General features: G+C 37.8%; 1 protein-coding gene across 1 annotated transcript; it reads right to left on the bottom strand.

Moving 5' to 3' along the window:
- Positions 1-11,842: 11,842 nt before the first annotated feature.
- Positions 11,843-19,571, bottom strand: morf4l1 (mortality factor 4 like 1). The gene is made up of 12 exons (XM_067589896.1): positions 19,428-19,571; positions 16,976-17,022; positions 16,814-16,881; positions 16,633-16,719; positions 16,312-16,389; positions 16,138-16,163; positions 15,449-15,540; positions 15,177-15,278; positions 14,969-15,057; positions 14,434-14,606; positions 12,399-12,483; positions 11,843-12,314 (listed from the first exon to the last, which is right to left on the bottom strand). The coding sequence occupies exons 1-12, from the start codon at positions 19,465-19,467 to the stop codon at positions 12,230-12,232; spliced, it is 972 nt and encodes a 323-aa protein (XP_067445997.1). The 5' UTR covers positions 19,468-19,571; the 3' UTR covers positions 11,843-12,229.
- Between the last annotated feature and the right edge of the window lie 1,860 nt (positions 19,572-21,431).

Below are 21,431 nucleotides of genomic sequence, written 5' to 3'. Positions count from 1 at the left end.
TGCCCTGACCGCCATATGTAATACAGCACCAGAGTTCCCTTATTAAGGAGTGAAATAATTTCCACCAAAGTGGTTGGTGGTGCTGACAGCTCAGATTAATGGTCTTTGTAAAACAGCCAGAATAACAACTGCTCCTGCACGCATCGTGAAAACCAGTACGTTTGGCTGAGGGAAGCCTGCCAGCTCTACAAATTCATGCATATTTGGGTCTGTGAACATCTGCCAGCACAAATAATTTATGCTGTTCTCTCAGCTAAGGGGCAATGAATCCCCTCTGAAAAGTTTTCTCCAACTTCTACGGTAAGCCTGAGCACCCCCACCCCCCACCCACCCTCACCCCCTTCCTCCCTTGCTTGCTGGTGTGAAGTGGTGCAGACACACGCTCCAACCACAGACCAGGCTGAACAAGGAGGATCCTGGAGCGTGTGGGAAAGTCCCAGGCACCACTTCAGTCGACCAAGAGCCAACTGTTTCCTGTCCCTCTCCAGGCCTCAGGGTTAGAGCGCGCTGTCAAGGCCATATCCATAACATCCTCCATGCTGCAGCATGAATGGAGCCTTGCCTTGGGTGGGATCTCCACAGCAGCAGCCCCAGACACAGAGCAGATATCTGCATGCACGCCTCACTGTTGGGGCCCTGTAGACATGTTTCTCCACTGGAGCGGTGAATATCTTATGAGCATCGTGGAGGTGGATCAAAACATTTGAGCTCACTGACACTACTGCACTTCCAACAGCTCTGTAGTTCTGCTCCAACACAATGGTATCAGGTGATTAAACATCTGAGGGGAGTCGTATTGATATTCAAAACGTCACCACTAACAGATGGCATATTAATCATTAATTGATACTCTGCCATTTCTGTTTGATCTACAGCACAAAATTCTGGGCTAATTTAGCTCCTCTATGTGCTGCTCAGTGATGATAGCTAGACTATTTATGAGCGTAGAGGGAACCTATCATTTTCCTCTAAATTTATAATAATACACGTCTCTCTGTTCCTGTAGTCAACATACCCCGTTGGACATGAAGCCAGCTCACACTCCATTATATTGGCTTGCAAATTAAATAACAACCGTCAAAATATTTGTGTCATTATACACCTGAAAACTAATTATAATGTATAAAAAAAGTACCTGGAAGTCAAAAGAAAGTAGTAATTTAATAAATGAACAGTTTGCCCTTTGACTCATACACTGGAAATGTGTGGGAGGAAAAACCTCTGATTAACTCTGCCAAATGTGTATGCGTGCGAGTATCAGGCGAGGCAAAAAGCTGTCAAGAAACTCTCCTCCCCTCATTACTCCTCTCGTCTTCACCCTCTCCTCCCAGTCTAAAACCCCTTCTTCTCCTCCAGCAGACTGGCAGGAGGTCAGTATCAGGCCAATGCCCAGCAGCCCCAGAAGAGAGCTGCTGTCAACAAGCAACAACGATAGTTTGAACACTGAGGGCTGCGCTGTGGCGCGCCGAGGTCAGAAGGAATCACTCAACCCAGAACTGACCAACAGCACAGTTGGAGAAGATGTAACTGTCACGGTTCAGGCCTCCTAATGAGATATCACCATTACATTCCTACAAATCTGAAGTATGCTGCTGCCAGTTGAAACATCCTTTTTCTATAAAATGCTATTATACAGTGTCTCTGCACTTTTTAGGATTGAAAATCACCCAATTTTAACTTTTATTTAACGCTATTTAATGACTTTAAATTCTGATTTTCAGCTGAATCCACAGTGTAACATTAAACAGTATTTTGTTACCTGGTCGACAACACAGCTTTCCTTTTTGATAAAGCTTTTATAGTTAGGGCCATCCAGGCTTACCCCTAGTCATGCTGCTATTGGCCGCGACTGCCGGGGGAATTCCCATGATGCACTGAGCTCCTCTCTTCTCCTCCTCCTCCTCCTCCTCCTCTCCATCTGTATGCATTCATGTACCATTAATGCATGTTACTAACTTGGCTTCTTCCCCAGAGTTTTTGTGCTTTCTCGTCTCACAGGTTCCTATGCATCATGGTCGTGGACCCCCTAGTTAAGGATTGTGAGCTTCTGTGGGTTTTGTGGCTGTGGACCCTGTGTTACTGTGGTCCTGCTTGACGCCCACACCTGCTATTATTATTATTATTGTTGTTATTTTTATTTTTGTTGTTGCTGTGCTTCTCTGTGTCTCTCTCTCCCCCTCCCTCCTTCTTTCTCTCTCAACCCAACTGGTCAAGGCAGATGGCCGCCCACCTACAGCCCGGTTCTGCTTGAGGTTTCTTCCTGTTAAAGAGTTTTTCCTTTCCCCTGTCGCCAAGTGCTTTCTAATGGGGGAATGTTGGGTCCCTGTAAAATAAAGAGTCTAGACCTGCTCTATGTGAAAAGTGCCCCAAGATAACTGCCATGATTTGGCGCCATATAAATAAAATTGAATTGAAAAAATTTGAATTGAACAAGTACATCATCATCAGTTACCAGTTTATTAGGTACAACTAATGCAGAATAAAAAAAACCCTGCTGTAAATCCTCACTGCAATAAAGTTTTTTGTTGAAACTGTTTTCGAGAGGTGTTGATTCAACTTTATGCTCATTTTGGAGACTGTACTTTGTTTTTCTTGTTATGAGATGTACTTTCAATATTTAGTCTAGAACATTAACCTTCATGAAGGTAGGATTTATTACAGAGATTAGACTGAATACATTTTTGCCAGGTGTACCCAATAAACTGGCCACTGAGTGTAGCTTCTCCTGCTGTCTGCTCAGCTCAGCTGCTTATTTCTCAGCTAAGTCTGCCCTCTGGAGGTGCAAACATGAAAAGAGTGCATCTTGATTTTGAATCTACTGTGGAAACAGTTATTTTACAATGACTTTTTTTTTTCCTTTTTGTGTTTTAATAGACTGTCATTAAAATTTAGAAGAAAAGCTACACTCTGAGGTATGTGTAACAACAGACAAAGGCCAGTTATTCCACATCATTTTACTACACTGTGTTGAAAATATGGCTGTACCCAAAGCAACACCTCAATAGACAATTATTTCCACATCCTCTGGCTTTGCCCAACAGTCCAAAACTTCTGGTCGAAGGTCATGAGGAAAATATCAGAGAATCTGTTCTTGCATATTCCCCTGTTTAGACCCCTCTGTATTACAAATTCCTCCTCAAACCTTTCCTATTAATCTCACTAACCATAACTGAGAAGACGGTATTAAAAAAGTAGAAAAACAGAACAAAATTACATATTAAATACTGGTTAAAACTAATGACAGATGAATTAAATTTGGAGAAACACATAGGGTATCATCAAAAGACAATATCCCCCTCCTTACAATAGCTCCGGATCTGATTTCACTTCAACCTCTTAGACGTCCGCTTCACCATCCACCAATACACCACATCCACCACATCTACACTAAAAAGTATTAATCAGCAGTTGTAACAATGTGCAGTGTTGTGTTTGGTCTTATCCATTTCTATATCATTGTTTTTTTTTTCTTCTTTACATTGAATTAAATGCCTCTACCTGTAATACCAATAATGCAATATTATATTTCAATGTTGTGTTGTAAAGTTATGAAAACCCAAATTATAAGAGTAATTTCCTGAGAAATAAGACATTTTTTCATCCACAAGGCTAAATTCTGGGAAGGGGATCCATCCCTCTTGAGAGGTGTCAAAGGTTAAATGACACCTCTGCCCTGCATTTATTTTGTGAAGGAGGTTTTCAGAAATCAGCTTATCAGGAAATCTTAATTAACATGGAGACAAATCCACAGTGCAGAGGTGCAACCATACCCAGACACCCAGGCATGGATCAAAGCTGTGGGGAGACACGGGGGAATAGCAGATGAAAGCGGTACACATTAAGCTGTTTACTAAGGTGACATGAAAAGGTGTTTTAGCTCAGTATTCAGCCTAATGAGGGAGAGAGACGGAGGGTTATCTCATTAGATATTCAGAGCTGCCAGTTCGCAGCCTTTTACATCCTTCCCTTACATCAAAAGAAAACTCAATTTTCTTGCAAGGTGATGTCTAATAATAGCGAGGTCCCAGTAGATTAAATTAACATTTAACTATTTCACTGACAGACACACTTGCACTATAGGGAACTAAGTAGCTAAATTGTGGTCCTTGCACTTAGAGATGTGTATTGTCAGTCAACGACACTTGTTCCCAACCTGTGGGTCAGGAACCTCACAAGGGATCACAGGATAAATTTGAAGGGTTGCGAAACATATTTCTTATATTATATACAAACTTTCCTTTAATCTTTGCTTTTTCTCTTGTAGATTACTGCATAAAGGTAGACATAGTTTCCATTTAAGGGGTCACAAGTCAAAAAGGTCGGGCACTACTGCTCTAGAAAATGAATTTGAATGCCAGTTATGGGAAATAGAAAACTCATGGACTTCCTTGCAACAAATATTACCAAATTATTTTTTTAATCATTTACTAATTCTCACGAATGAGAGATTTCTGCTTTATTAATAAATTCCTTTGCCAGATCATGAAATCCAACAAAAACAAGCAAAGATAATGTCTGAAAGAGAATAAATAACCACACATGGTTCAGGCCAGACTCTCTGAAAAATTCACTTGCATCAGAATAAAATGACCATACTCTGGGGAGAAGAGAGAGGTTGTAACACAAGATGAACCCAATTCCATGAATTTGAATCCCAGTGTTTAAAAAAATATTGTCAAATCTTTGTTATAAATAAATTAAACATTACGAAGGTTAAAGATTCTCACAAAAGACAGCTTTAGTAAATAATTCCTTAGATTCTTCAGATTATAAAACCCAATAACACAAGCAAAAACAAGGCCTGTAAGAGAAGAAAAGACCTCATACAGGTTCACAGATTCAAGTCCTGCATTCAGAATATTACTTAAGCAGAAGTACAGATGTATTATCAGCAAAATATACTTGAAGTATTAAAAAAGAAAAGTACTTGTTATGTGGGATGGCCCATTGGACAGCGTATCATAGGCCTATTATAGATGAATATGTAAGCAGCACTTTAATGTTGCAGCTGGTCATGGGTAGTTTAATTGAAAGCAATGCATCATATCATAAGTACACAAACCACAAACCAGTCTGAAACTAATATTTAGCTTCTCTTTTTCATGTCAAGTAAGACACAACAAAAAATAATATTACTGCAGAGAGGCGAGAAGAGGAAGGGGCTCATCAGTTTTAACATTAAAGTAACTCGCAACTATAGCTGTTTTAATGAATGTATAGGAGTAAAACGTTCAATATTTGCAGCTAAAATATAGTAGAGTAGAAGTTTAAAGTTGCATACAATGCAAAAAATATTCACATGAAGTACAATTTTCATATGAAGTAAATGTACTTGGGTATTCTGCAGCACTGCTCTGGGTTGGGTCCTGTTTCAGCTTAGAATGAGGCTCATCACACACACAATGAACCTGATGTGTAAATTGAGTAAAAGCCCCAACATGCTCTGAAGCCTCCTCTACGCCGCATTGAAAACAGATGGATCAAACAGTCCTTCCCCTTTATTTGGACTGCTCTCTGTTATTGGAAAGAATTTCAGTAAGAATTACCAAATCTGGCTGCCTTTCAGGAAAACAAATGGACACAGATGTAGTTTTCCATTTTACAGGCTGTTTATGTCTTGCAAATTCCTTCTCCAGAAGAGCGGGGTATGTTCTTTCATGTTTTAATGGCTCGGAGTGACCGCAGCCCTTTGTGGCAAATGCACTTTTCCAATACTAATGACACACAGTCACACAAGGCTCTGGCAGCAGTGTGCTACCAAGACTTCGTGCCCACTGTGTAATTAGTCTACCACTAACTCCTAGTCTGGGGAAACATTCACAACCACATTAAACGCTGGCGGTTTTTCACCTCAAAGAGGCTGAAGCAGAAGAATATGCTCTGAAGGAATCATATTGAGCACAAATGGCTTTCATCAGTCAGTTAAACTGATAACATTTGTTGTCTAACATGAGGGGGGTTTTTCAGCTGTCCCTGTAGGAGTTTCTCTTGAAGCTGGAAGACCCACAAGGGTTGGATGACAATGTTTTTATTGGCATCACATCTCCACAGTAAGTTAATCTCTCCCTGGAGTGACTGTCTCTTGTGCTCCTGTGAGGAAAAATATGACTGAAAGGGAGCCAACAGAGTCGATGACAAAACTGAAAACTTCACAGCACCTCAGAGATATCGCTGTACGCTGCGAACTCAATTTTGTAACTGAGAGATGCTTTACAGTTGTTCTGGTTAATTCTGCCATCTAGTGGCTCCCACACAACATTACACCAACATTTTTTTCAGCAATGGAAGAAGTGTTGAGACCTTATACTTCAGCAAAAGGAGCAAAATTACACATTAAAAATACTACTCCATTACAAATAAAAGTCCTGCATTTAACATTTTAATTAAGTGGATGTACAAAAGTATTAGCAGTTATATGTACATTAAGTGTCAAAAGTAGTGTAATATTATTCTGTATTTTAATGTTGTAGCTAGTTGAAGTGGACCTGATTTTAACTACTTTATACTGTTTATTGTTTCATCTGTAACAAAGCATCACATTTTATAAGACGATCATAATTTTTGTAAGTAAAATCTTAATCTGTAAAGTAACTATAGCCGTCATAAAATATAGTGGAGTAAAAAGTACAATATTTCCCTCTGAAATGTGGGAGTAGAAGTCTAAAATAGTGTGAAATAGAAGTATTATCTTTAAAAGTACAGTTCTTGAGTACTTTTTTACACTACAAATAAAAGAGTAAAGGCTTATTTGCTCTAATATATAAAACAGAACCACATATAAGCTAAAATATTCTCTGTTAAATCCTGTCTGTGATCGTCCCTGAAGGGCAATGAACTCAGGGCAGCGAGGACATTTCTGATCCCTGATCCAGGTGGCTCCTGTAGACCTGTCTGAAGTGTGTCCTTTTAGTTGGCAGACCAGTACAGACACATGGGGAGAAAAACCTGCTGAAACCATCACTCAGACCTGAGCCAGCCTCATTAGCCGCGACTGTATCATGCATATGTCTCTCTCATCTGTGGGGTAATGACAGCACTAAAGGCTCCATGTCACTAGGGTCACATGAAAGCCCTCATACCAGAGGAAGACTTCTCGGTGACCTGGCCTCTAACGGTGAGTGTGAAGTGTTAATCGCGGCAGTAAACAGAGCCAAGAAAGAAGCCGGCACTGAGGTGTCTCTGAACGGATCTGCAGAGAAGTCCTGTGTGCGTGTCAGTCTTTCTGATGGGCTGTTAAAAGCCATCAGGGTGCTGTGATCTGAAAGCACACTCCAGTGAAAACCCATATGGTCCCGGTTAAGTCTGGGGGAAATTGGATTAAAGAAATTGTTCTTGAAACGCTCTGAATTGTTCTTGTCATAACAACTGCGAGCAGCTGACACCAGCTAAACCACAAATCAGTCTGAAACTAATATTTAGCTTCTCTTTTTCATGTCAACTAAGTCACAACAGTGCAAAAGAAGACGGCCGGAGGGGATTCTGCTAAACATATTTTAGAGCAGAGAGGTGAGAGGAGAGAGGGGTTCTGGCTTGGCTTCAATAGCCTATTATGTTTCTTTCCTCAACAAAATACCCAGACTGCTCCACATGCTTTCTATCACCAGGATGTTATTCCACCACTGGCAGCAGCAGACCCTCATTTGGCAAATCCAAACCATCAGAGCAGGGGAAAAAAAGGAAAATCATGTAAGCTAATATAAAAGGAAAAAAGCTGACAGGTGTCTATGTAACCCCAAAGCTTGATCACATCCACCACTTTGCTGAAAATTATTTTTTAAGTGGAGTAATAAAAGCTTTAAGGCAGAAGTACAGCAGACCCAAGAATGTTTCTTTTAAGTGTTTAAATTAAGTCCACACGTCCAATTCGTATTAAGTGAGTCATAATTTATATTTCTTTTTTTTTTTTTTAAAGAGTCTTGGCTCCACTCACTAAGCCACAATTAGCTGAAATAAAGCAGGCTGCAGTCTGTCTGTTGAAACATCCAAGATTAAATAAACAGTCTAGATACATGAGGAGACACAAGCAGACAGTTTGGAAGAACTTATCTTATACTTGTTTATTCCAGCAGAGCTACATTAGAGGAGATGAACAGCTGGAGGGCAGGTTATTAAGAAGAAAACTGTTAAACCACAACAACTGTTAAAAAAAAAGTGACTTGAAGATATATGTTAATGTTTTAAAGCCCCAACACACATAATCCACTGACACAGGTTTTTCCACTTATGTTGCCTGATTGCACCTCTTCTCAGGACTGTGTGAGCAGGTTACAGTTACTAAAAAAATACACGTATAAACTCTCTTTAATCAACATCAACACAGCAAGACATATAGACCTATATCAGACGCTCCACTGTTACACTCACAACTGTAAAACAACAGCAGGTAGGACTCATGATGCAAGGGAACGTGAATAAGGAACTTAAATCTTACACATAAAACTAGGATTGTAAATGATAATGAAATAATATATATTGGAATAATAACAAAACTTAAGTAAGCAAAAATCCAAAAAAGTACTGTGCAGTGGAATTATTCTTACTAAAGTATATTATTTACCACAGTTTATCATACAGCCTAAATGACATACTGTAAATGAGGAGGATAAAGTTAAAGATCCATCCAAACATGTTTTTAGACATACAAAAAACTTTGCTTTGAATGATAATTTGTGTCTGATATGTTTCTTCCACAAATGTTCAGTTGCTCAATTACCCGATTAAAAAACTTGAAAATTCATGTACTTCTTCTCCCTCATTGAAAAAACCAGAATATGAATATGCAAATATTTTTCATTTCCAAAGTTTAACTGGTGGACACAAGATGTCTCCTGTTTCACTGAAAGGTCCATTCTCAGCGTTTGTCCACTGGACTCTTTCCACTCATAGTACTATTACCGGTATTACACGTAACTTAAATTAGCATTAGCAGTTGCTAACATTAGCTATGCCGACTGAGGTTGCCGTATAATGTAATTTGAAACTTGACAACAAAATGATAAAATGACTTTGTCTGACAGATGGAAATATAATGTATATGAGTATTTAAGAAGAAAACAAAAACATTTAATGGTACATTGATGAGTTGTCTTGCAGAAAACTGAAAAATCGGACAGCGGAGTCTTGTTTAAGCGTTGCTCTCATGTGGTACGTCATCCAGTCTCACAAAGGAATGAAGTGCTGTGATTCTCACATTGGACAGTGAATACCATGACTGGATGATCATTCACTAAAAATGAATCAATCCAAATTTAGTTTTGGAGTAAAAAGACATAATCTCACCTTAAAGATTTTGACTTACAAGACCAAAGAAGCCACAACATAAGACATAGTGAAATTCATTGCAACTTCAAGACACATACATGCATAACATACTTTGATACGAACGTCAAAACATTTAACATTTGACTGCCAGCAGAACTCACTTTGCTGAAATATATTTATGCAATTAAAGCCCGTCTTTTAGTTTAGTTTAAGTAAGATTTCATTTTCATAGCAGCACTCCAATGAGGAGAACATCACTCACAGTTTAACCACATTCACTGGTGATATATAATTGTTTAACAGTGTTTAAAGTGCGGAAACAGTAGAAACATTGTGGAGCACGATGTAGAACAAAATAACAACAGTAACAATGCAGGAACATAAAATGAGACTTATGTCCATTAATCTATTGTCCCAGTGCATGATGGGAGAATACCCAACACACTGACCTCATTTAATTGCAATCACATGATCAACACTCAGCCAATCATAAGAATGCTGATCATGGTGTCAACTCTCTACTCATTGTTACCATTGTTATTTAAGACAACTTGATCCAGGATTAACAAATCAATCCTCAAACTGCATTCAAAGAACTAAATTAGCTGGTTCAGAATTCACAAGATTATTTTAGTCTGATAACAGCATGTTATGTCTGAATTAGCGACATTTGAAGAACAGGGCCCTGATTTAGCCATATTAACTGAAAACAGGCCCTTTAAGTAATACATTAAGAGAACACTGATGGTAACAAAATTAAATAATTTTATATGGGATACTACTTTACTTTACATACTTTGTATGTGTGTACCGCATCAGTCTTCTCTCTTTTCATCAGTCTGTTAGATTATTTTTCTCATTAACAGCCATTTTTGTGCTGTGTGGTCCGTTTAATCAGCTCGAGTTGAGGATGTCCATTTTTCCCACTTTCTGTAGTTTTGTTTTGTCCTTTAATTTCAACTCAGAATAAGGATTAGGAATGGGACAGAGATGTTTAATTCATTTATTATTCCGGCTCTAACAACTTATTCTGTTTTATTTTAATCACCACTATGTTGTACACATCGATTTCCTTATGATTCATTTTTAACCATTTAATTGGCATTTACTGTATTTTGCTTCTTGAAATGTGTCCTTTATTCCATTTTCAAAGGTTTAAACATCAAGTGGCTTTTGCATTTTTAATGTTTATCCAATTCTCATTAGAATTTAAGCGCTTAATATTTAATGAGCATTTACTGAAATACTGTTGCATTTTCACATTCGATCCACGATGAACTGATCTCATTTGTTTTGAACTCTATTTGCAATTTCTCAGTTAACCCAGGGTTTAGTATTTGATCTATAATTAATGCAGGAACAAGCAGGTGATGAGCAGTAAAAACTGAGTAAATGGTTCAATTGTCAGTTTCTCGTTCAGTAATGTGAAATTACAAATGGAGTTACATTTTACTCTGAACCAGAAATTTTCTTGTGGGCAAAAGTATATTTTTAGCCTAAAAGACTGAATAACAAAACTGAACAATTTAAATCATTTTGAATAATTTGCCCTTAACGAACTTAAGATGCACACAATACTAACAAAACACAGCTCTTCTCTAAAACATTTTGCTTTTCAGTAAAACCTTAACCTGACACACCAGATGGTTTGTTACACAGAACCATCTGACAAGTCGTCCTTAGAAACTGTTTGGAAAAGGGCAGGAACTTTCAAAAAATACTTTGAAGGTGATTGGATGAACCATCTATTACTGCCAGTAGTTCTAGGACGCTGATTGGTCCAAACCACTGGTGGTTCAGCCACAAACGTATAACTTGAAGCCTGACAAGATGGATTCTCGCATGATCTTGTGAATCCAGCTGCCTCACAGGTTAAGTAAAACCTATCCTCCAGGTAGTTTGTGCCAATACTTACATGTTATTCTCCGGTGTCTTTAAAGTTCCAATAAACAATATTTAGCCGTATTAGTTGTCAGAAAACAACTATTTGCTATGTAGAGATATCACAGAGTAATGGTGTCCTTACCAGTGAATGAAGTCACTCTCTCTGTGTGTGTGTTATCATCTGAGCTTCTCTGTTCTTTGTTTTGGTATTTGCACCATCCACACGTGCATGTCAGTGCATGTGAGTCCCTCTGTGTCACAAACTTTCTCAAATTGCAGCGTAACGGTACACTAAAATATGTTTCTGAAAACATTTGAGGCGAGAAATAGGCAATGCGCTAACAGATTCTTGATCCATATTTGATCAGCTCTACCTAGTTTGACAGTTTGATCTGAGTTTTGTCCCCCCCCCCCCCCCAACTTTAGTAAACAACACACACTTGTTTTGGTCTGAGATGTTGGTGCTATAGTGCGACATCTCGTGGCTGAATGTTGTATATTGCACCTTTAAAGTTAATCTGTGTAATTCAAAGATCTTTCAACTCTTGTGAAATCCATTCAGGTACCTTTTCTATAAAGTATTCTCAACAACAGGAGTTTAAAGCATTAAAATTGGGAAACTCCAGTATGTTCAAGTTAGGACAACCTACAGCAGCCATGAACACAACCGTTATAAATCAGCTTCAAAACAAAGAGAGAGAATGAAAGACTTTTATTAGAAAATGACGACAGCCAACAAGACAAGTTTAGCCAGCATCTGAACCAAAAGGTAAACAAAAAATGAAATGATGAAATTCCTTTTCAAAAGATCTTGGTAAACACCGGGCAAAATGGATATCAAAGAAACTAAAAAGTGGTACTCAAAAACATACCAATACAGGAAGAAAGTACTCAACAGCTTTCCACATGAAAGAAAATGAATTTGTCCGAGATTAGTGTGACATCTTGCTCTGATTCTTCCTTGATAATCGACAGATCTCGCACAATCCGTTCTCTGAAGGCTTTTCGTGAAATCGCATCCTTCCAGCGGGTAAGAACGTCATCTCCGAACTCGCAAAGGCTTCAGATCCTGAAATAAAAAACCTTAAACTGCCTTGCGGTGGTATTCTGGCGGGGCAACTTCATAGTCACTTGCATTGAAGAGCGACGCAGAGTTCTTTACAAGATACCTGGAAGGGAGCAACATTTGACTTATTTCTGCTGCAGATCAGATAATATGAGCCTTATTAAAAAAAAGATTTGTGAATACTCACTTGAGGAAGTCTTGTAGATAACTGAGCAGCAGCGCAAGGCTCTTCTCATCCAGGGGAGTGTATGCCAGCATGGCTCCGATTCTCACTTTCAAAGCAAAAGAGAAGCAGAATTTTACACACCACATGACCTCTGACCTCGTCTTCATTTATAATAGCGCTACAAGTGCTTCAATATTTCTGCTTTATAGATCCCCAGAAGGAGATAATTCAAGTGTTTCAGCTGCACAGAGTACAGGTCAGAGGTATCTGAAGACGAATACAGACCTGTACAAGAGGTAGTTACGAGCAACAGAGTCTATTCTTGTTCCTACTGATGTGCAGTTCTACTTGATGAAGAGTATTCAGTTTTTTCATGTACAAGAGGATAATAGAGAGGAAGGTCAGGAAGCTTTTATGATGGCTTGAATTGTGCACAATTAATAGATTTTTCTTTTTTGAAGTTACTACAAGGAACTTTTATCTGGTTATGAAACAGTCTCATGATGCCTCTATATGACCTACATAAGCAAATGAAACCATCAGCGAGAAGATTGACTTTTTCTACAGTTATTCTAAATGCCTGCCATCAGGTCAGAAATCACGATTTATGGCACGCAGACCAGAAGAGTCGATGTTTACATTACATGTAGCATGAAGGAGTACAATGATGTTATTAGGATGAGGGGAGGACATTTCTCTTTGTTTGATAATGTTAAAAGTTAGACTTGTTGTCAGCTTCCCGACTCATTTTAAAAAAGAGAAAGAGAGAGAGAAAGCAGCGGTGGTCGATTGAGCTAGAGAGTGAATGAAGGGAGAGAGAGTGGTGGTGTAGCTGGGGATGGGCATTTGAAAAAATTTCCTTAATCGATCATCGGGAAAATTAACGATCAATTATCGATTAATCTTTTTTTTATATGTATTAAAAATGCCTATGGCAGAGAATACTAAAGAAAGTGTGTTTTTCCTCAATGAAATCTTTATTCCAAGAGGAAATTATAGACCAGCACCAGTCCTCTTATACAAGGCAGTTAAGCTGTTAAACAGAAAACAAAACAGCCTACTGACTCTTGTTGAGGAAGATGAGCATGTTAACGTGCTCAGGAGTGAGACGTGAACGCAGCCTGGTGACAGTTAATTAGTCTAGCAGCTGAAAACACCCGCTCCGAAGGGACCGACGTTGCGGGGATGCAGAGGTATTGCCCGCTGTGCATCGCAGCTCCTCCGTGCTAACACTGCAATGTTTACAATGAGCTTCCTTGTTTTTTAGCTCGAAATGGTCCCACACCAAACTTCACCTTGCTCTCTTCATGTTTACTTTCGTCTAATCTCTACGGCAGCCCGCCGGCAACTGAGTATTCATTTTCTCTCTTGAATTTAAATTGCGCCCCTGGCTGGTTGTTAAAAATAAGTAGCGTCTTTCTTTCACTCGCTTCCAAAACAAATGCACGCACTAGCCAAGATCTTTACGACACGAGGCATTGGTGCTCATGGGAAATGCAGTCTTCACTCCAGGAAAACACTACTGCTTTTGTCCACAGGGCTGCTAAAATCAACATAAAATGAAAGTTCCTTGTAGTATTATGTAGTTGTATTAATGTATTTGTCAAAAAATATAACTCTTCCCATCCATAAGTAGAGCCCTTATATAAACAGATAATGAATGACGATAGAGTAAAACACAGTTGTAATAACATAAAATATGTCTTGAGAGGAGAATTTATAATTATTGACAAATACTGTACATTAATAATAACTTGTCTTTATATCTGTTTATCATTACATTATAAGTTGTTATAAAACATGTATTAAATGTGTATTCAGTGATTATAAATGCAAAATAGAGGGACTTAAAGTAAAGTGTGCAATATTGTCATACAGAATGTTTCACTAGTTTGCACCTTTAATTCTACCTTATAAATTTGATTTGTTTTTTGCTTTGTTGCTTCATCTCTGTCTCTTCCTTTCTGTCTGAAGCTACTGAAGTCCTGCCCCTTTAAAGCTTCTCTGCTTGATAATAAATTATACAATTGTATGATGTTGTTGTGAGTGTTTTTACCAAAGAGTCTTAGTAGGTGAGGAGCGCCGTAGATCTGAGACATAGACGTGTCAGGGTGGTTGGCCAGGATGTCTGCGTACTGCGGCCTCTCAAATTTATAGAGAAGTTGTGTCCCCAGCATGACGTTGAAATATTCGCGGATACCAGCAACAACCTCGTTCACAGCAAACTCCCTGAGCAGTGACAAAGAAAACACCTCAATGGCAAACAGAGCTTGGAAAAACAGTTCCACCTGAATATAGACATTGTATGTTGTCCATTTGTTGTTTTTATATGCATTTATCTATTTTTTTACCCACTTGCTTTCACATAATAGACATATTTATGTTTAATTATCTTTGTATGGCTTGTCCTTGTGTATCTTTCTGAAGATTGTTGTATGTAAGCACATTGAGAGCCACTAGAAACAAGAGTCAAATTCCTATGTAAACATACTTAGCCAATAAAGCTGATTCTGAAATACATATTTATAACTAGCAAATCAAGTTATCGTCAACAACAGGCTACTGAGTATGAAAAAACATATGTTTCTTACTTGCTGTCAGAGTTTCCTCTTGATTTTTTGTAGTTTGCATAATCTTCAAGGACTGTATCAACGTTCTTTTTGGCAGGTAGGTGGAACAGCTGAAGATGGAGAGTAAAACACACATTGAAATGTTGGAAATGTTGTAGCATAAATCCATCCAACAAAAGAATAAAATAATTCTTTTTGGAGATGTAAAAGGTTAAATTAATTCACTAACCTGTTTTTGCCGTGTAATCAGGTCCCAGTCATCCACAAGCCATGGTTTCAGCTCCTCAGGGATTTTTACTTTAACCTCCACTCGATTTATGAAGGTCTCCTCCTGCGCAGACAGGAACAGATTTAACAATTAAGCCACTGGATGCTTAGAAACACACTATTTAACTTACTCCATTATTTTCAGCACAACTCAATATTATTCATTATTAATGGGCAAATCAAAGACCCACCTATCATTAGTTAAAAAGAAACTTTTAGGATTTATGGACTCACACTTTCGACAGTTGGATCAACACGAGCCCTCTTCTTTCGTGGAGGGTGGGTTGGGTCTCCTCCTGAACTAGTCCCTTCTCCTGCACCAGGAGCTGGACAGACAGAAACACACTCAACTGTCATTTAAGTCATATCAGAATTAAAAAGACAAAACTAATAACCAACAGTGAGTCAAAAAAGTTTTGTTACAGTTCATGTACTTAAAAAGTGTTTATTACATTAAAGGCAAAGTCCACCGATTTCACACAGGTCCTGAGGAGAACTACTGCACATGTGAAAAAAGTTGTATAAAGCCTTTTATGGCTCCAGAGGGACTCTTATAAACTTCCTCACGGTTGGAGCTGAGGAAGGGGGGGCGGGGGGGGAGTTAAAAAAACAAAGTGAGGTTACCAGCCCTCTGTAGCCCACTCCTCATCTCAGCTTAAGTCTAGTGGCTCAAGGCTACATTAGCCGCTACTAGCATAACAAACCCAAATCTGTACAGTCAAGTGAATCGAATCAAGTTGCATTGTGAGTAATGTAGGCACGAGGAAGAAGAATGCACGGAATTTAAAAAAAAAAAAAAAAGATATCTCTGGTTCTGTTGAATCGATTTTGATCCCTTTAACTGTCTACTGTGAGTACGACAATGTTATAGGACAGCAATGTTAAATCAGTGGGGTACTCTTAAATACACAGCATATACTTACTCTTCTGTTTGTTCTTTTTGGTTTTCCTACAAGAGAAAATAAAAGAATTTACAGGTGTTAAAAACAGCAAACAAGTTCAACACCTCTGAAACTATCTGATAGGAAACATCACAGCAGGTGACATGTAGAAAACACTCAGAAAAGTGAATGTAGAGAAAAACGACTTGCACTCACACATCATTTTTCTGCGATGCAGCAGGTATCTTCTTATTCGGCGCAGCACCCCTCATTCTTCCTTCTACATAATGGTCTCTGAAATAGAAAAAGATACACCAATAGAGTAAGTTCAGTTGCTTTGATAATTTAGGAATATATAATTAATATTAAAAGACAGTCAATCTGTTCTGAGAGTGAACTTTGTCTGCACTTTAACTAATGACTCTTTTGTTTGTCTTTCTTTGCCTCTTGTATGGATGCTGGTCACTGAATTCACGGTGGCATTTGTGAACAATTTTGTCTGCAAAAACTGACATAAAGAAGAGAAAATGCACTCACTGATTGGCCCTCTGAAGCTCTTTCTGTTTCTGCAGATTACTGTCCACATACTTAAGCACTCGGCTTTCAGGAACCCATTCGTCCCAACTGGAAGATAAAACACAGAGAAAGGAATCAGAGATTTGTGTAATCTTTACTGTACAAACCTTAAATAAAAATAAATAAATAAACCAAAACTTACTTTTTATTCCACCCACTATAATGAATGAAGTATTTGATTTGTTTGTCCTTGATGTTTATCTTAACACACTGCAAAGAGACACAATTCATTGTTAAAACACGTTTATATGAGCGACAGAGGAGGATCACATGATCAAAGAGACAGGCTAACTAGTCAGCCTACCTTAGCTTCGTAGAGCAATGGCCCATGAAAACACAGCACTCTTTCACCTGAACAGAGTGTTGATCAATTAAAAAGGTCAGCATGAGAGCAGTCCAAGTACAACAAAATCAAACTGTGAAGCCAAATAAACTTTTATGTCTTGGACTTTGACAGAATAGGAACAATTTACATGAATAAAACACGTTGAATTTACATTCTTGAACATCCTGCATATCAGCAACAAACAATCTCTCTCAAACATCCAAGAATAATTAAGCTTTGATCTTTTTTAGCCTATATATAATAAGAATTACAGTACTGTGCAGAAGTTTTAGGCACTTTAAATGTAGAGATTCTTATCCATGAAGTAATATTATCAGGGAGGCATCTGATCAGTCCCAAATTTATTCTGCCGCATGACAACGACTCCACCCAAACATCCAGCTAGAGTCACGAAGTACCATCTTCAGCAACAGGAAGAACAGGAGTCCTGCAAAAGATATTTTGGCCCCCATAGAGCCCTGATTTCAACACCATGGAGTCAGTCTGGGGTTACATGAAGCGACAGAAGCAATTGAGATGCCTGGTTCTTCAAGTTCTTCAAGTTCTCCAAGATGCAGGAATAACCGACCTGCAAAGAACCTTTAAAAACTGTGTGCAGGTGTAATAAGGAGAACTGTTCCTATGTTAAAGGCAAAGGGGTCACATCAAATATTGATTTGATTTAGGTTTCTTCTGTTTACTGAACTTTGTATGAAGTGAAATGATAAATAAAAGTTATTCATGACATTATTTTTATTTATCCTCACTTTATTTTTAGTGGCTAAAACTTTTGCACAGTACAGTACTTCACAGGTTTGTGATGAGACCTTACAGCACTTAACATGAAATTAAATTAATGATGTTAAAAAAAACAAACAAAAAAAACACACTGTAATAACTGAACTCTTCTTCCACCACTGTTAACTAAAAAAAACTTAGAGATTATCTAGTATATCATTTTTTCATAATTCACTTGGTGCCAACTTCTGTTTGTTCAAACGTTTTAACATATTTTTAGGTGAAATCTGAGAAAAGTTGATTTGGTCACATCTCAGAGGCCCACTGACTTACATTCAATAATCAATGTACTTTTATATATAACTGGAAACAATATATATAACAGATATAACAGTAAGGCAGCTAACAATTAGCTGAGGGAGAACAGAGAGGAGGGCGGTGACGTCAGTAAGGAGCCGGCGCTGAAGTTAGCTTCTGATTAATGGTTAAGGGAAAAATTAAGGAAAAAGTTAAGGGAAACATGAATAATGATATTTAGCTGCTGATTCTCTTGTGAAAAAAGTGTTAGACATCGTAGCAAAAGCCTTAATGCTGTTTAAACCCACTTTCAGATTTGTGAAACCTTTATTTTGCTTATGAAAACTGAAAATGGTGATTTCACTTCTTTTTTCTCCCATCCAGATCACATTTGACCAGGTCCAGATCAAAAACCACTATACTTAAGACTTGTCAAATCTGGATTAGATTACCAAGAAGACTCTAGAGACTCATTAAAACACAGTTTCATATTTATGAAGCCTTTATTCTATTTGTGAAAAATTGAAAAAAATCCGCATTTCATTGGTTATGGCCATGTAGAGCTCCTCTTTTTCACTTAGAAAAAGGTGGAAAAGTTATTTTTTACCTTATAAAATACTCACTCCTAAAATTTTTCTTTTAAATAAAAAATGGTCTGGTCTATTTGAGGAAAGGTGAGTAAGCAACGATTGCTTCCTCAAACATACCAGAAATATCAATGAATTCGCCCTTTTTCAGTTTTCACAAATAGAATAAAGGTTTTACAAATCTGGAACTGTGTTTTAATGAGTCTCTGTAGTCTTCTTGTTAATCTACTCCAGATTTGACAGGTCCAAGTATAGCGGCTTTTGATCTGGACCTGGTCTAATGTGGTCTGAATGAAAAGAGAAAGTGAAATCATCCTTTGTCAGTTTTCATAAGCAAAATAAAACGTGTCGGAAATCTGAAAGTGAGTTTAACTAGAGTTAAGGCTTTTGCTACAATGACTGACACTGTCTTATGGATGTAAGTGTTGTAAAAAAAAAAACGGAGAACCAGTCGCTAAATAGCATTATTTAAGATTCCCTTAACGTTTCCCTTAACAACGAATTGGAAGCTAACTTCAGCGTCTAACGATGCATGAATGAAGCTAACATCACTGAGGTTTAAATCATGAACTTTGAGTGTGTGTTATTACCAATCTTACGCTATACTGTCAAGAAACACCGGAATGCATAACTAATGTAGCGAATAAAGAGGATGAAGACTTGTTCTGTGTTCATAACAACAACAATGAAAGCTAACAGTTAGCATGTCGGCGGCTACAACAGCGAGCTAACACTGTGCACCTTTCCGGCGGCTACAGCACTGACCGCCTCCTCAGAAGTGTCACACCAGAAAACACACCGCTTGTTACCTTCTTGAAATTTAGGTTTCGGGTCCTGTTTCGGCGCCATTCACGGATTAAACTATCAAAATATGGGAAAAATCGCCAGCTCCCATTCCAGTCTGAAACGGCGCCGCTCTCTAAAAACGTCATGACCGACGCGGTGACGTATTAATACCGGGACAAAGCATACGCCTGAAAATGTGCTGCAAATATGTGAAATAACATGAATATTTTGGACACATTTCCCCGTTACCTTCTATGTTGAATCCAAACAGTGTTTTCTGTACAACGTTCTCAACTCGTAGCTCTTAATATAAATCGTGAAACCAGATTGACTCCACGTATTTTAGCTAATCTCTTTGAAATTGTGCCCATGAGTTCAATCACATGAAGAACCATCAAACATGTACTCAAGTATTATATTTATACTTATATACAGTATATTTGAAGCCTACTTAAAATGAATATCAATGTATTTTGATTTGAAGATACTTTCTACTTCTACACCACTACATTTAGAGAGACATATTTCTCTCCTTACTCAACTATATTTATTTTACAGTTACTAACTAGTTAACTAGTTACTTGATAACTTTTTTCCATCCAAAAATCATTTTATAAATATAATGTATTCCTATGGATGAAATAATCCAGTAGTATATGATGCAGTTAAAAAATTAGGTTATCTCAATTTGTGACAAGTGAATTTTTCAATGCAAAACTAATGACATTAAAGATTTTCCCAGTTCTAATACTGTACTCTCTGAACAAACCCATATAGGAAAATAGCATTTACAGATTAGTGTGCATTTTATCAGGCAAAATAGCCTCAGACTCCTGGTTTGTCACATCACCATGCAGAGTAATCATCAGATCAAATAGTATCCACAGGCAAAGTGCAACAGATATTCAAGGCTGGCTTGTTACACACAGGCGTAACTAAATACAATAATGATGGCTACATTTAGGGGTCAGTGATATGACAATATGTTAGTATTGCTACATACAATTATATATATCTTGATAAAGAATTTAATCCATGTTGCCTGCCCCCTATTCCATTTAGCTGTGCATGTCGCTCACTAAACACACCTGAATGTAATGGAGCCATCATTAATGTCATTAGTTACATCTGTGGGTTACCTGCTGTGGAAACACAAAATGTGTGCTTCATTTAAGAAGTCTGTTCTGTAAAGTCTGTTGTGGAGCCTGGAGGGTGCTACTGGAATAATTATAGAATTTTACGGCATTTCATTATAATCAGTTAATAAATTGATTAATTAAAACTGTTATTTTAAATGAATTCATTAATTTGCAGTTAAATTATTACATTCAGAGTAAAATAATAATTATGAAAAGATCATTAAATTGGCCAATTAATGATTCTATTTCTTTATGAAGTCTTTAAATGAAGAACTAATAATTGTATTTTAAAGTGGATTCACAAAATTAATTTGAAAATGTTTTAAGAATTGTACATTTTATTCTTATTTATGTCCTCACATACAGAGCAGCAGCAGGAGTTCTGATTTACCAGCTGGCTCTCTGTAGTTCAGACTTTTTTCATTTCATTAACTGATGGGACTTTTATTAGAACATTAATTTTGACTTGTCATAGTAGGAAAATAACAGGTGCTACTAATAACATTAACAATGACTTTGTTCGAATCAAGTGTCCCAGTAAGTCATGACAGTGTCACAGTGACTCAGTGTGCACAAGACCAGGACCCTGAGACTGAAGCAGCTAAATGGAATTCAGCCATCATCAGGTTTATTATTTACACCTATGCTTTTCATGCTGTGACATGTCAAAATGTCTTCTATGAAAAAGGCCTATTATGGTTTAACACTGCAGATCTATATAATTATTCTTGCAGCACACTCCAGGATCCAGATTGCATCTGTAAGGTCACTAACAACCTTCATCACTCTCATGAAGCCTTGACAGTAGAGAGTCTGAAGATGGGAAGTTAAAACTCTCTGCTGATTTTGCCATGATTGGCCTTAATTGTAGTAACCTAACCAAGGTTT

The sequence above is a fragment of the Thunnus thynnus genome, chromosome 5 (genome assembly GCF_963924715.1).
Source record: "Thunnus thynnus chromosome 5, fThuThy2.1, whole genome shotgun sequence".
NCBI classification, from domain to species: Eukaryota; Metazoa; Chordata; class Actinopteri; order Scombriformes; family Scombridae; genus Thunnus; species Thunnus thynnus.
The sequence above is the reverse complement of the archived record's forward strand: the minus strand, read 5'-3'. Positions and strand labels throughout refer to the sequence as shown.